The 15,733-nt window shown below is 35.7% G+C and overlaps 2 protein-coding genes across 4 annotated transcripts in view; one reads left to right on the top strand and one right to left on the bottom strand.

Annotated features, from left to right (window-relative positions):
• Positions 1–15,733, top strand: part of CSMD3 (CUB and Sushi multiple domains 3) — a 1,097,518-nt gene that overhangs the window by 850,763 nt on the left and 231,022 nt on the right. For all 3 annotated transcript variants that reach the window (XM_060116495.1, XM_060116494.1, XM_060116493.1), the window contains one exon: positions 6,483–6,599. In XM_060116495.1, the coding sequence (XP_059972478.1) occupies positions 6,483–6,599 (117 nt within the window). The remainder of the gene's footprint in view (positions 1–6,482; positions 6,600–15,733) is intronic.
• Positions 1,487–1,967, bottom strand: LOC132500909 (small ubiquitin-related modifier 2-like). Its single transcript, XM_060116247.1, has 2 exons — positions 1,769–1,967; positions 1,487–1,652 (listed from the first exon to the last, which is right to left on the bottom strand). The coding sequence occupies exons 1-2, from the start codon at positions 1,919–1,921 to the stop codon at positions 1,578–1,580; spliced, it is 228 nt and encodes a 75-aa protein (XP_059972230.1). The 5' UTR covers positions 1,922–1,967; the 3' UTR covers positions 1,487–1,577.

Below are 15,733 nucleotides of genomic sequence, written 5' to 3'. Positions count from 1 at the left end.
CTTCCATGTAAGTGATTTGAGATTCTTCTGTTCTTCCTACCTTCAGTGGGAAGGTATCTCAGCTCTTCTTCTTCAGTCCTCTTCCTCCATCCCACACACATGATCAAACCATAGGTGGGAAGTCCTTTTTATTGTACTAGCAGCCTTAACATTTAATTTCAGTCTCATCTTCTGATTTTCCTAGAGATAACCACATCTGTCTGTTGTATCACCACATCATAGTTCAGGAGTAACACAAGTATATACAGTATAGTTCCAGCATGGGCATATTTTACTTGTACAAATCAAACCATACAAATTCATCCAAAAGAGGATTAAAAAAAAAAAAAAAAAAACAGGAAAAGAGGGAACAAGGAAAATAATACAAAATTAAACTGCGTGGGTGATTTCGCTCCCTCAATGAGGGTATGTTACAGACTGATAAAATGTTAGCAAGGGGCTTCCCTGGTGGCGCAGTCGTTGAGAGTCTGCCTGCTAATGCAGGGGACATGGGTTCGAGCCCTGGTCTGGGAGGATCCCACATGCTGCGGAGCAACTAGGCCCGTGAGCCACAGCTACTGAGCCTGCGCGTCTGGAGCCTGTGCTCCTCAAGGGGAGAGGCCGCGATTGTGAGAGGCACGCGCACCGCGATGAAGAGTGGCCCCCCGCTTGCCACAACTAGAGAAAGTCCTTGCACAGAAACGGAGACCCAACACAGGAAAAATAAATTAATTAATTAATAAACTCCTACCCCCCAACATCCTTTAAAAAAAAAATGTTAGCAAGGATTTGCTACTGTGAAATGGTAGGTATGAGTTTGCCATTCCCTCAGTGGAACTCAGTGTCCATGTGACTGGCTCTCAGATTGTAAAAATCTTATGATTAAATATATTTCTAATGTTTAAAGATACATATCTTACACAAAATAGTGTCTCTAAATATAAAGCAACAGTGATTCCTGGTAATCAGAGAAACAGCAAAGATTTCAATCCCAGAAAGAAAAAAAAAAAAAAAAATAGGCTTACATGGATTTATTGGGAGGGTATATCTTTTTTTTTTTTCCCATTTTAAACAGGAAGTTTATTTAAACAGCAAGACGCTTGACTTGAAGGGAAAACTATCTAGGATTTATTTATTTTAGAGTAACTTATCCTTACTTAAAGACAAATAAGTGAAAAACATTAAAATTCTCCAATCAGGCAAGGTATGCAAGGATTTTTATGTTGTTCTTTAAAAAAAAAAAAAAAGTGAGAGCAAAATAACTTACTGGAATATAAAGATAAGAACTGAATGAGCATGCCACTGATGGAGAAAAGGGGGTATTTTCACAGAACCAGTATTTTTCTCCATCCCAACTCCATTTGATGTCAATCAAAACATACCATTGGCCATTTAGTTTAAAAAAATGCAATATGCTTGTACACATATATCAGTTACTTTAGGTACAATAAAGGAATGCGGGTGGGGAAAATGAAAGAGTAGAGAAAACTGTACTGTAATGGTCAGGATGTGGTGGAACCTAATTGTGGTTTTCTAATTTAGAATGTCTTCTTGGTCTGGAGGAACAGAATTCTGGAGTAAAGTAGCAGGTTCACTTTTTAGTAGACACCTCCTGTCTGCTGCCAGAACACATCAATTGTATCTTCATCCTCCATTTCCAACCATGAAAAATTCTTTCTAAAAACTGGTAATTTTGAATATAAAACAACCTTGGGCACCTCTGCAGATGTGTCTGTTTCACTGATTGGCTGCCCATCAAATCAGAATTTGATCTGCCTCATTGACAAACCCTGTGTTCACAGGAGGCTTTCATTAGTTTACTAAGTGGCATATGCCTCTTACTCTTAAACTGCACCACAGAACCATCCTGCCCCTCCACCTTCAAATTAATATGATCGTTGTTCTCAGTCTTGACTCCTTCCGTGGGCTTTTCGTTGGCCATGGCGAGCGCCGGAGTCTCTTCAGCTGCCACTTCACAAAAGAGGTACCAGGTCCGAAAGGAACGAGCACACAAGCAGCACCAGGAGCGGCAGAAGCAGGAGAGGGTATATCTTGATTGTCTTGGATTCAAGTCAATTTATGGGGTAATTTCAACCAAGTGAAATGTTTGTGTTATGTTCTGACTGTGAAACACCATTTTATAGTAGCATGGTCTTGGCAAGCGTAGTTCATTTAATCTTCCAACAGACCTTTATGGAGAATATACTGTGTGTCAGAACTGTTCTAGGAAGAGAAAAGAAACATTATAAGACTTATTATGTGTTAGAAAAATCACTAGCTGTGGTAAGAACTTGTGGGGATGAGTGGAACTGGGAGTCTGTTGAAAGAGCCCATATGGAAACTGTTGGGAGTCCGGTTTGCAGCACTTACAGTGGCAGAGGAGAGAGAGAGGCTGAAAAGCTACAGGAGAGTACGAGCAACAAATCAGTGATATATTGAACTCTAAGAGTCAGGGGAAAAAAATTATATATATATATATATATGTGTGTGTGTGTGTGTGTGTGTGTGTGTGTGTGTGTGTGGATGAATCACTTTATCTACGTCTGAAACTAACACAACACTGTAAATTCACTATACCTCAATAAAAAATTGTTACAAAATAGAATAATGGCATTTTATATTAGGCTAAGTTTGACATTTTAAGTGTTTAAAATACTTAGGTTTTGGGCTTCCCTGGTGGCGCAGTGGTTGAGAGTCTGCCTGCCGATGCAGGGGACACGGGTTCGTGCCCCAGTTCGGGAAGATCCCACATGCCACGGAGCGGCTGGGCCCGTGAGCCATGGCCGCTGAGCCTGCGTGTCCGGAGGCTGTGCTCCGCAATGGGAGAGGCCACAACGGTGTGAGAGGCCCGCGTACCACAAAAAAACAAAAAAAAACCCACTTAGGTTTTATATGTATACATAAAACACAATTCTTTAGTGCTGTGAAATCATAATTACAGCAAACAATATAAATGTTAGACTTATTGTCAAAGCGATAGCACATTTTAGAATTAGCAGTTTGGCATTTCGAAAAGTATGTTCTGAGGAACATTGGTCCTGTGAGATGAAAGAGAGCCTCCATGATCAAATAAGTTTGTAAGAACAAGTATGATATTCCCCAAACCTTACTAAAGTCTCAGTTAAGTCTCATAGCATAGAAGCCTATTTATTTTACCCATGTATTTCCTAAACTTAATCACAGAACCATTTCTTCTCATAATACATGTGTTCTACAAAAATGCTATTAAAATAGAGATTTAAGAGTAATCATATGTATCACATAAGTTATAATCAAGAACAGGTGAGTTCTTTGCATTACAATGGCTATAGGCTGTTTAGAAAAACATAGCCAATTTGACAAAAGGCCCACAGGTATAGTCAAATGGCAAAAATAAGCATAGAATTAAAAGTCCTGTCTTGCTTTTATCTTCTACTGATTGTTAATAGAGCCAGAAAGATAACGGCTGACCTTTTCTGTACTAGCCAGTAAAATGAAATTAAAGCAGGGAGAAAGAATACAGAAAGCTTCTAGGAACCAACATTACAAGAATTAGTAAAGCTGGCCTGGCTTAGTCATTATTCCATTTAGATTTTTATAAACATAAAACAGATTACAATATATCTGTACCTCACAGCATAGTGAATTTTCCCTTATTTACATACTGCATAAAATATTGTCAGTCACCACAATATGCAACATAATTGACTATAAATTAGGCCATGCTGTAAGCACTGACCAGAAAAAATGTAAAATTATTGCTACCAGTACAAATAACAAAAACTAACATAATGTTAGTTACCATAAAGAGCTGTGATTATACTACAACCTTGTATATATTCATTAGTGGTTAAAAAACTTCATATTTTTAAATGAGATTTTTAACAAGAGCTGTCCCAAAAGTCCATTATGCAAAATAAAATATTCAAAACATATTGAGGCTATCAGATGCATAGTAATGTAGAATGGCAGAATGTTCATAACTAAGTCACAAAGCTGAACTTGAGTCAGAAGCTCTCATTTCTATTCATTCTTTCAAAATATAAAAGTAAGAGCTTTTGTCACGTACATTCAAAGTATTGTCATTTTGGAGCACCTTAAAATCAGAAAGAAAATTAACATAAAACATGCTGCTTATTCTTGAGTGATTCTCTCATCAGTACTATTATCAGTTGAATAAAGTTATCAGTGCTGAAATAAGAATACACCTGACTAATCTCAAACAATAATGAGCGATGAGAGCAGTGCTTCTTTGGTTATTATCATCATTGTCAACTTGGTGTTCTCGGGAGTTCTAATTTTACTATGTTTAATTCTAACTATTTATTACCATTTTATAGAACATTAAAAGGAAAAAAGGTAGAACATTCATTAGCCACCCAACTCAGTACAACTCACTGTTTGCTTTGTATGTGTGTGTTTTAAATATATTGCTGTATCTTTAAGCTTTGGCCAGAAATCCATCAAACGTTTTGAACTTTTCAAACTGTCATGACTCTTCTCAAGCCACCTAACACACCACTGCATTCAGCTCTCTTTAAAAGGAAAATCAGGCATTAACTCCAATAAATTCCCAGCATAAAGCCTAAACCTATGTATTTTCAGTCTTCTTCAGCTCTTTTTCTCAAGTCACAGAGGACTGTCATTAATGCTTTCTAAACGTAATCACTCCAGTTTAGTTTTTGATCTTTCCCAAGCCTCTAAGTCAGTGCTCCAGATTTTCCCTCTTTAATGACTCAGTCCTCCCTGTTAAACAAAACAACAATAACAAAAACTCATTCAGCTTTGCATCTTCCCCCAACTACTCCCTACATTCTCCTTCTGTTTATGGTTAAGATTCTGATTGCTTTTGTATCTCTTTATAAACCACTTATTTTTCATCCAACTACAATCTAGCTACCCCTCTCTACTCTAGTTCAAGGGTTAGCAACTTCTTCTGTACAGAGCCAGATGATATTTTGGGCTTTGCTGACCACATATGTCTCTGTGATGTATTCTGATTTATTTTTTGTTTGTTTTAAACTCTTTAAAAATGTGAAAACTTCCTTTGGTACAGGCTGGATTTGGTTTGCTGGCTGTAATTTGCAGAAAGTGGCTCTGGTTAAAACTACTGTATCAATAATACCAAAAAGTTCCTTTCTGGTGTTTGAAGGGACTCCTCCCTACACAAATTCAAGGCGAATTAAGTGATAAGCTGAAGGAAGGCAGACCATCAGCTTTAATATTGATAAAGCTGAGGAGCGGTAACAATGGGCTTCCTATGCAGCTGCATGTCTCGCCCAACAACCACGGCCACCCCCTTAACAGATTCACCCTTAAATAGGCTGTAGAGGAGACCAGCAAGCTGCTTTACAGGCAGGATGGCTCCCAACGAGAAGTAAAATCTCTGTCCTGGGCTCATCCATCATTCCATCTCCATGGGGTAAGGGGTGGAGCCAGCAGGCCAGCAAGCCTAGGCAAACTGGCCTCTCTGGAGGAGACCAGAGGCATAGAGAAGTAGCTCCCTGCTACCTAATCCTCTAGACCGCCAAGCCACCTCAGATTCCTTTTTCATTTATTACCACTTTGCAACACGATGGTTTTGAACACTTTCTTTTAATTGAAACTTTCCTCCCCATTGGCTCCCAAGAGACTAAATTCTTTGTAGCCACACTCTCACTAATTCTACCTTGGCATTCTCTGACCTCCTCTTTGGCCATCTTTTCTCATTCTACGTACCTTTCTGGGAGATCTCATTCATTTAAATAATATCAACTATCATCTTTTGCTTTTGATACTTATAACTCCTTTAGTAGCCCAGATCTTCCTCTGTGCTCCAGAGCTACAAATCCCAAAGCATCCACCTATCTTGTGAAAAACAGAACAACTATCTACAAATTTTCCAGAAACATTGGTTTCACCCTCATCTTTTTTAGGAACGTAGCACATTTGGGGCTGAGGTAGCAATAATGTCTCTCTCTATGCACCATCAGCAACTCTTCTGATTTAAATGTAAACCATAAGCAGATAGAGATTGGTGAGAGAACATTTTACTTAGATGAGTGGATGAATGTGTTTGTACAGCCATCCCTGTCCTGTGTATAGAAGTACCTCAGTTGGTGGTAGCATAATCAAGGTGATTTTGAGTAGAGTTTCAAAGCCCGGTGGTGAGTAAAACAATTTCCCACTGCATGTGTAATTTCTCATCATTATAAAAAGGATGATTATCTTTATACTTTTATCATAAATGAAAGCAGGCCACCATTATTACCTTTAGAGATAGATAGCACCATTGCAACATTATTATATTACTTTGTTTTTGAGAAGAGTAAATCTGAACACTTAAAAAGAAGCTTTCTATTGCATGTGCACAATTTTTGATTTTTAAAATATTTGACAGTGGGAACCTTGCTAAAAGATGGAAATAAATGATATTCCTTAAAATACAGTAGCCATAATTTTTATAGCATGAAAATAGTCATAGTATGAATTTTTTAATGTTTTTCTAAAAATAATATTTTTTAAACATTTTTTTTTATTTCCAGCACCTTGTGGAAGTCGTTCAACAGGTTCAGAAGGCACTGTTCTATCACCAAACTATCCAAAAAATTACAGTGTGGGACATAATTGTGTTTATTCTATAGCAGTTCCCAAGGAGTTTGGTAAGTAAGATACATCTCATCGTATAAAGTATCATTCCAGACATGCTTTATTTTCACTATATGCTATCAAAATGTTAGTTGTTTTTTAATGAAAATATTTACTATTCATAAAGTACTTTACAATTTTTTTTAGATAGTAGCTTTGTAATAATAAAATTTTAAGGTTATTTTACTCATTTTGAATTTATAGTCAAGTGCACAGGTGAACAACAATATAAAAATGAAAACAGGATTGTTTTTAATTTTTAAAAATAAGTACATCCAGTAACCTTGCAAGTGCCTTCATATTGGAATTTCTTAAAATGGGAAATTACCAGAGCATAAAGCAAAGTCTGCTCTGCAAAATATGCATAACATCAAATATAGAACTTTATAATAATGACAATAAATGTACAAAACAATCGTATCAGTTTTATACTTTATTAACACATTTCCAGAAAGAAAAGATTTTGGTTTTAGTCACCTAGTTTCTGGGACAGCAAGGAATATAAAAAGACAGCAAAGGACATTTCAGCTCATCTTGTCAACCTGACAATCTGTTCTGCATTGGCACTGAGAAGACAATGTGTCCTTTGCTGCCTTCACATCTCCCTGATCACAAGTCTTAGAAGTCACTTACCTAGCTTCTAAAGGTTTTGGATCTGAAATCCAGCTGGATCTAACCCAGGTTTAACTCTGTCCAGCTGGATAGGCAAAGGAAATTTAGTGAGCAGTAAACTGTTGGAGAGAGGCTGAAAGTTTAGACTTCTAGAATTTAGATTTACAGCATTGTGTTACATGGTAAAGGATTTGCTGTGAAATGAATGTCTGAGTCAGGATGACAAAGTATTATAGCAGAAGGACATAGATTTGATCATATCAAGATTTTTGGATCACATATTGACTTAATGTTTCTGCTGATATATAAAATAAGCTGATGCTTCCAGTCCAATTTCTTATAATGAGATAATACCTATATATGCTCTATATACGCTCCTTTTCTCTGTTCTGAAACAAGTCCAAGATCCTCAACTTACTTAAAAGAACATTGTCATCAGAAGGGAAGTACTAAACCTTTTATTTTAACCTTAAAATAGAATTGATGATGTTAACATTAGCAAGGTGTCTATTTCTTTTCTCCAAACTATTTCTTCTTCTTAACATATTGATCGGTTAAATCAGAGTTGAGTTCTTTAATTGTGAAGAGAACAATGGTTTAGAAGGAAAGACGTCATCCACTTAATCGTGTTTATTTTATTTTATTTTATTGTCTTTTGTGCCCAAGAGAGTCCGTCCCTTGCTAGAGGGGTTTATAGGCCCCAGATGCCAAAAATATTACATGTTTGATGACAGAATCCTAGCAATGCTAGTCCAGAAGACTGCATGGCTATCTGAGTCCTCTTTGGAAACCATTAATTTGTTCTTTTATACTCTGTTCTTGGGATGTCATGCAATCAAAGGAATGAAAAGGAAGAAAATCAGGCATTTCCTTTTCTGACACATAAACATTTGGTCACCTGGAGGTATTTTACCATACCCTATGCATGTATGCATGTATGTTCAAAAAGAGAAGAAAAAAGTACTGATTAAAATAAAATTAAATTAATAGATTCCTAATGAATGGAATCTTTATTTTAGCAGAGTTAATATAAGTTAAATTTAATTATCTTAATATGAAATAATGCAACTAATAATTGGTGGTTTCTAACACTAATTTTTTTTAAACAAGTCCTTTTGGATTATCTGTGGGTAAAATCAAATGCACTTTAATTTATTAGTAAGGAAACTGATTTTGTTTTTATAAATGTTGCATCATTCTTTATTTCAAACTACTCATAGAGTCTGACTGAATTCTAATTTCAGCTTGTCACACCTTAGCTATATATCTTTGGATAAGTTACATAATCTTTTTTGAGACTCAGTTTCTTTATTTGTAAAGCAGGGATCATTATGTCTATGGAGCAGAGCTGTTGTTAGTAATAAATGAGAAAAAAATATATATATGTGTATATATGATATCTTACATAGTCCATACTATTGGGTTTAAGAATGCCAGCTTTGGAGTCAGATTTCTGGATTCAGAACACAGCTCAATTTACTCTTTTTCATTGGAGTGATTACATCATCTGCCTGAGTCTTTTCTTATCTCTGAAATAGAGGTGGTAAATGTCTATTTCTTAGAGTTATTTTATAATTAAATAAAAAATACATAAGTGATTGGTATAATAACATATAGTAAGTCATACACGAGTTCATATACAGACACACTTTTTTTTTTTTTTTTTTTTTTGCGGTACATGGGCCTCTCACTGTTGTGGCCTCTCCTGGTTGCGGAGCACAGGCTCCGGACGCGCAGGCTCAGTGACCATGGCTCACGGGCCCAGCCGCTCCGCGGCATGTGGGATCTTCCTGGACCGGGGCACGAACCCGCGTCCCCTGAATGGGCAGGAGGACTTTCAACCACTGCGCCACCATGGAAGCCCAGACACACTTTTTTTATGTTCACATTCATAGGCACTCCCATCGCCCCCAAAAGATGAAATAAAATGACCTGGATTGCCCTAGGGTCTTAAGAGTAGTCTGGCTAAAAATAAAACATTTCTTTTATGTAATTAAAGCATGAAAACAAATATTTTGTGCTTTATATCTCTAGTGACTATCCAACCACCTATTGATCACTTAAAATTTTCTGGGAACAGAGTAGAGGAATTAAAAACTACTGATCGTTATAGATTTCTTCCTGTCCCTACCTTTACCTCTTTAATGTGAGATAATCAAGCAACAGTTACTGGATCTCTGCAGATCAAATTTCTATTTTGCTTCTTCTTCCGCTCATTCTCTCTTTGCCATAATTTCCCTCTGTTGCCACTTTGAGTTATGTTTTATGACTTTTTGGTATCACTTCATAGCATATCACTTCTCACTTTTTCCCTTTTCTTGTCATTTATCCCAAATTATAATCATTTCTTCTTCCATATATTTTATATGCTGACACTCTTAGAATATAATTCTTAAAATCATTTAGCATAAGATCTGTCAATACACTCAGTTCGTATATTGGGATTGCAGTTTTTTTATAAGGGTTAAGGTTCTAAGGTCATTATGTAAGGAGAAAATCACATATAATCAATATTACCCATGAAATACCTTAAATCAACCATAGAAGATCATCTACGTGGTTTTTTGTAAGCCATATTATTTCAATAATTCTAACAGGACATTTTTCCTCCAGTGTTAGAAAGATAACAGTTTGTTCAGATAATACCAGATGAGCTAGTTTGGTTTCTTACAGTTTACTTAGTACCAAATTACTTTCATTTATTTATTTTTGCCCAGTGTAGATTTGAATTCATATCAATTAAATGTGCACATAACATGACTCTACTAGTTGATTTAGTGAATACTATTTTGACGGTGAATTCCTATCTTTCAGTTTTTCTAGATAAGAGAATCATCAATTCATAACGCTTTCATCAGCATCATTGGATTTCATTTCAACTTCAGCTATTAGGGTTACTTTGGTAATACTCATTCTGAAGGATTCAAGTTGTTTTAAATACTTAGAAAAATAACAATTATGGATCAGTTATTGATATTTTGCTGTCTTTCTTCTAACAATTAAACTATTTCACTTGGATTTTTTTGGTTTAAAAATACCCCACTTGGGACTTCCCTGGCAGTCCAGTTGTTAAGACTTTGCACTTCCACTGCAGGGGGCATGGGTTTGATCCCTGGTTGGGGAACTAAGATCCCACGTGCCACACGGTGTGGCCAAAAACAAAAAATGCCCTACTTTATCTATTAATAAAATAAGTTTTAATTTTCCTTCATCTTTCAATTTTAAATTATAAGTTGTTTCCCCTGATGGTTTGGTTACTAAAGTTCTTCATTCATTAATTTTAAGTGCCAAAAACATGGCAGACAATTTTATTATTTTGAATTTGGTATAGGTAAGATGCTTTAGAATATAAGAAAACTGTTGACATTGTTAGAGGGAAAATATTTTTATTAATATTGTGTATTTATACCTATAGTGTAGGGGCCAAAATCATATTGCAGGGAGGGGGTGGTTAGTAAAATTGTGAAAAATGTTGTGATCCTCTATTTCAATAATTTTGGCTGAGATAAAACAGAAAGAGTTAGGGTGATAGCTAAAGTAGTATACTGGTCAGAGGCTAATGTTTGTTTTTGTCTGTTTTCTCTTGGGGTAGAAGATAATGGAGTTTTAATTTTAAAGCTCAAGAGAACAATAGTGGGGGTGGGCAAAATTGAAGATTTTAGATGGACCAATTAGTAAAGCAAGATCCTTGAAGCAATGTAAGGAGATGGGATTTTAAAAACCTGGAGGTCCTCTTTAATTCAGAAGAAATGATTCCTAATTAGTATCGTACCTACATTAGTTTCACATGGAATATTGCCTTGAGAAATTATCACCACTTTCTGATCTCCCTCCCCTTTTCCCCTTCTATCACCCACTCTTTACATTATGGGGAGTATCTGTAAAAGAAATATATTAGTGTCCTAGGGTTGCCATAACAAAGTACTACAAATTTAGTGGCTTAAAACAACAGAGATTTATTCTCTCACAGCTCTGGAGGCTAGGCCCCTGAAATCAAGGTATCAGTAGCATGACACTCCCTCTGCAGACCCTAGGGAAGAGTCCTTCCTTGCTTAAGTAAGTCCTTCTTTACTGTGTAGAATGTAAACTAACATTCAGATTTCTTGGAGAATTCCAACATGTAAATCATATTGAGGAAATCCAAGGATAGTCTGTGGTGACTTAACTTTGTGTTTAGCTTTCCAGATAGTCTCACCTCCTAAAAGACCCACTATGAATGCATATTTGTTAAGATACAAAGCTTACTCTTTGCCAAGATTAGCTTTCACAGTGGGATCTTGGAAGTGTGCATGAAAACCACTTCAGGTTTTCCTTTTTAGATTTCCCAGTTAAGATGCCCTCTCTCACATCTTTTGTTCTTGGTGTAGACTCTTGGTTGAATAGGTTTCAAAGTCATGAATCCCTAAATCACAGAGTTATTGTCAGTCTAGTCTACTCTGTACAAGGGACATAGAGTTACTAAAACCTTTTGTGTATTTTTGTTTTGTTTTATCTTTAAATTAGCTGTCATCATCTTAAACATTTCTCCCAATTCCACATATTTTATATTTGTTTCTTATTTGCATCCATTTTCTATCCTATCTCCCACTGTAGTATTTTTCCTCCAGTCAATCTAGAAACATCTTTCTCTGTGACATTGCCTACAATATAGGGTTATAGTTTTTTTTTAATTAATTTCAAACTTTATTGTAATATTATATTACATTACATTATTACATACAATATTATATTAAAACTGATCTGTTAACAACTATCTCATTAATTCTTATTATAGTCATTAAATTCAGTACTTCCTTTCCATCTTATAGACTTAAGAAATCACATAATGATTGTAAAATGCAATTTATTTTTACAATATATCTGTCACATTTTTGTGTAAACTGTTATTGTCTGAAAAGTAGTCTTTAAAAATTTAGGTCGCCTTAGAATTTAGAAGGAAAAAGCAAAATGGATTGAAACTAAGATGCACACACACTATATATAAATGTATATATGTGTGTATATATATGTATATGTGGACTTTTTAAGGTGCACCAATATAGTTATGACCTGCATATGGAAGGTTAACTGACTAGTCTCATCTTTTATGTTAAAACTGATAGCCGTTCTTTTGCTCTGTGTATATTCTCCTTTAAAACTCAGGCATATATTTGACAATTTGCCTTTTTTTAAACTTTTATTGGCATATAGTTGATTTACAATGTTGTGATAGTTTCAGGTGTACAGCAAAGTGATTCAGTTATACATATATATATTCATTCTTTTTCAGGTACTTTTCCCATATAGGTTATTACAGAATATTGAGTAGAGTTCCCTGTGATATACAGTAGGTCCTTGTTGGCTATTTATTTTATATGAGTAGTGTGTATATGTTAATTCCAAGCTCCTAATTTTTCCCTCCCCCACGTTTCCCCTTTGGTAACCATAACTTTGTTTTCAAAATCTGTGAGTCTGTTTCTGTTTTGTAAATAAATTCATTTATATCATTTTAAAAATTAGATTCCACATATGTGTGATATCATATGATATTTGTCTTTCTCTGACTTACTTCACTTAGAATGATAACCTCTAGGTCTATCCATGTTGCTGCAAATGGCATTATTTCATTCTTTTTTCATGGCTGAGTAATAGTCTGTTGTATATATGTACCAAATCTTTATCCATTCCTCCGTTGATGGACATTTAGGTTGCTTCCATGTCCTGGCTATTGTAAATAGTGCTGCAATGAACATTAGGGTACATGTATCTTTTTGAATTATGTTTTTGCCCAGATATATGCCCAGGAGGGGGATTGCTGGGTCATATGGTCATTCTATTTTTAGATTTTTAAGGAACCTCCATACTGTTCTCCATAGTGGCTGTACCAATTTACTTTCCCAACAACAGTGTAGAAGGGCTCCCTTTTCTCCACACCTTCTCCAGCATTTATTGTTTGCATATTTTTTTGATGATGGCCATTCTGACCAGTGTGAGGTGATACCTCATTGTAGTTCTGATTTGCAATTCTCTAATAATTAGTGATGTTGAGCATCTTTTCATGTGCTTTTTGGCCATCTGTATGTCTTTTTTGGAGAAATGTCCTTTTAGATGTTATGCCCATTTTTTGATTGGGTTGTTTTGGTTTTTTGACATAAACCTGCATGAGCTGTTTGTATATTTTGGAGATTAATCCCTTGTTGTTGACCATTTGCCTTCTGATCTTATATTTAGGTGTTTTCAAATGACCTATTTTTGTCAGCATTGTTTACATAGTTTATGTTTTTGTTACCTGTCTTTATACTTAATTCAGTAATTTATTGTCATTAATTTTCCCCATATTTTAGTGACAAATTGTTTTGAGATTCTTTTTATATTCTCATTAAGTCACTAAATCATTTTATTGGCATTCTGTTTCTTCTTGGTATGAAGTTTTCAGTAATGAATGAACTCTTACAGTCATTCAAGGCTATTTATATTTTATATTTAAAGTGTATGACACTTTATTTTTTAACAGTACAGTTGCATCAAATTCAATGATTAGTCTTTTCTAAATATTGAATTTACTTATCTAACAATGACAAATAATGTTCACAAAATGTGTGTTAATTTGATATTTATATTTGCTCTTTATCATCACTTGTTAGATACAGAGCAATTGAAAAGAAAAGAGAGCTCTTTTACTCTTAAAACTGATGATTGTGTTAATGTCAATATGCAGAAGTGACTCTGTTAATTGTGTGCCTGTTAGAAAGGAAACTCTTATTTCTTTGAGCCTAACATTTTAGGGTAAGGAAAATGTAATTATCATATGTATTTATAATCATATTATTTAATTTTTTGGTTATTATTTCTATAATTATATTTGAAGCCATGTTTGGTCACCAGATAGAACAGGATCCCCCATTCAGATGTCAAGACTCATGATACCACACAAGACCAAGAGGGTACAAAAGGATGTATTACTCATATAACGAGGCTTTCTGAGAAGAGCAGGGCAGTAACCAAGACTGGATCCAAGCAGATCTAAAATTGCTTAAGGGAGCAAATAAAGCTGACTGGCTTTGGGTTTTATAGGGGTGGTGTTGGAGTGAAAGCCCCCACATGATGGTCAGGGCTGATGAGGTTTGAACTTCCCAAAGGTTGTAAAGGAGATGCACACAGGCTTTCTTGTCAGCTTGCCCCAGATATCAGGCAAAAGGGAAACTGGGGGATGGAGGAGAGCTTGAAACTTGTTAGCAGTTAAAGATCAAAGATGATCACCTTCATCACAATTCACTGTTAGTGTCTGACTGAGTGAAATATGCCATATTTGAACTTGTTTAAAGCCATAATGGCACTTTGTGAGGCCTGCATCCATTTACTAAAGGAGATGAAAATTCATTGACTACCTTGTTCCAGAGCTCAGCAATATGGTGAGAAGTGAAATGAGTGCCTTGATCACTATCAATAACGATTAGAACTCTGGAAAGGATATGGACTGTCTTGGTGAGGCCTTGTATTGTGGCTTTATTTTTTATTTTTTAATTTTTTTAAAACTCTATTGGAGTATAATTGATTTACAATGGTGTGTTAGTTTCTGCATTATAACAAAGTGAATCAGCTATACATATACATATATCCGCGTATCTCCTCACTCTTGCATCTCCCTCCCACCCTCTATATCACACCCCACTAAGTGGTCGAAAAGCACAGAGCTGATCTCCCTGTGCTATGTGGCTGCTTCCCACTAGCTCAGTTTTACATTTGGTAGTATATATAAGTCCATGCCACTCTCTCACTTCGTCCCAGCTTACCCTTTCCCCTCCCTGTGTCCTCGAGTCCATTCTCTAGTAGGTCTACGTGTTTATTCCCTTCTTGTCCCTAGGTTCTTAATGACCTTTTCTTTTTTTTTAGATTCCATATATATGTGTTAGCATATGGTATTTGTTTTTTCTCTTTCTGACTTACTTCACTCTGTATGAAAAACTCTAGGTCCATCCACCTCACTACAAATAACTCAATTTTGTTTCCTTTTATGGCTGAGTAATATTCCATTGTATATATGTGCCACATCTTCTTTATCCATTCATCTGTCAATGGACACTTAGGTTGCTTCCATGTCCTGGCTATTTTAAATAGTGCTGCAATGAACATTGTGGTACATGACTCTTCTTGAATTATGGTTTTCTCAGGGTATATGCCCAGTAGTGGGATTGCTGTGTCGTATGGTAGTTCTATTTTTAGTTTTTTAAGAAAACTCCATACTGTTCTCCATAGTGGCTGTATCAATTTACATTCCCACCAACAGTGCAAGAGGGTTCCCTTTTCTCCACACCCTCTCCAGCATTTATTGTCTGTAGATTTTTTGATGTTGGCCATTCTGACCAGTGTGAGGTGATATCTCATTGTAGTTTTGATTTGCATTTCTCTAATGATTAATGATGTTGAGCATCCTTTCATGTGTTTGTTGGCAATCTGTATATCTTCTTTGGAGAAACGTCTATTTAGGTCTTCTGCCCATTTTTGGATTGGGTTGCTTGTTTTTTTGATATTGAGCTGCATGAGTTGCTTGTATGTT

The sequence above is a fragment of the Mesoplodon densirostris genome, chromosome 13 (assembly GCF_025265405.1).
Source record: "Mesoplodon densirostris isolate mMesDen1 chromosome 13, mMesDen1 primary haplotype, whole genome shotgun sequence".
In the NCBI taxonomy this organism is placed as follows: domain Eukaryota; kingdom Metazoa; phylum Chordata; class Mammalia; order Artiodactyla; family Ziphiidae; genus Mesoplodon; species Mesoplodon densirostris.
The sequence above is the reverse complement of the archived record's forward strand: the minus strand, read 5'-3'. Positions and strand labels throughout refer to the sequence as shown.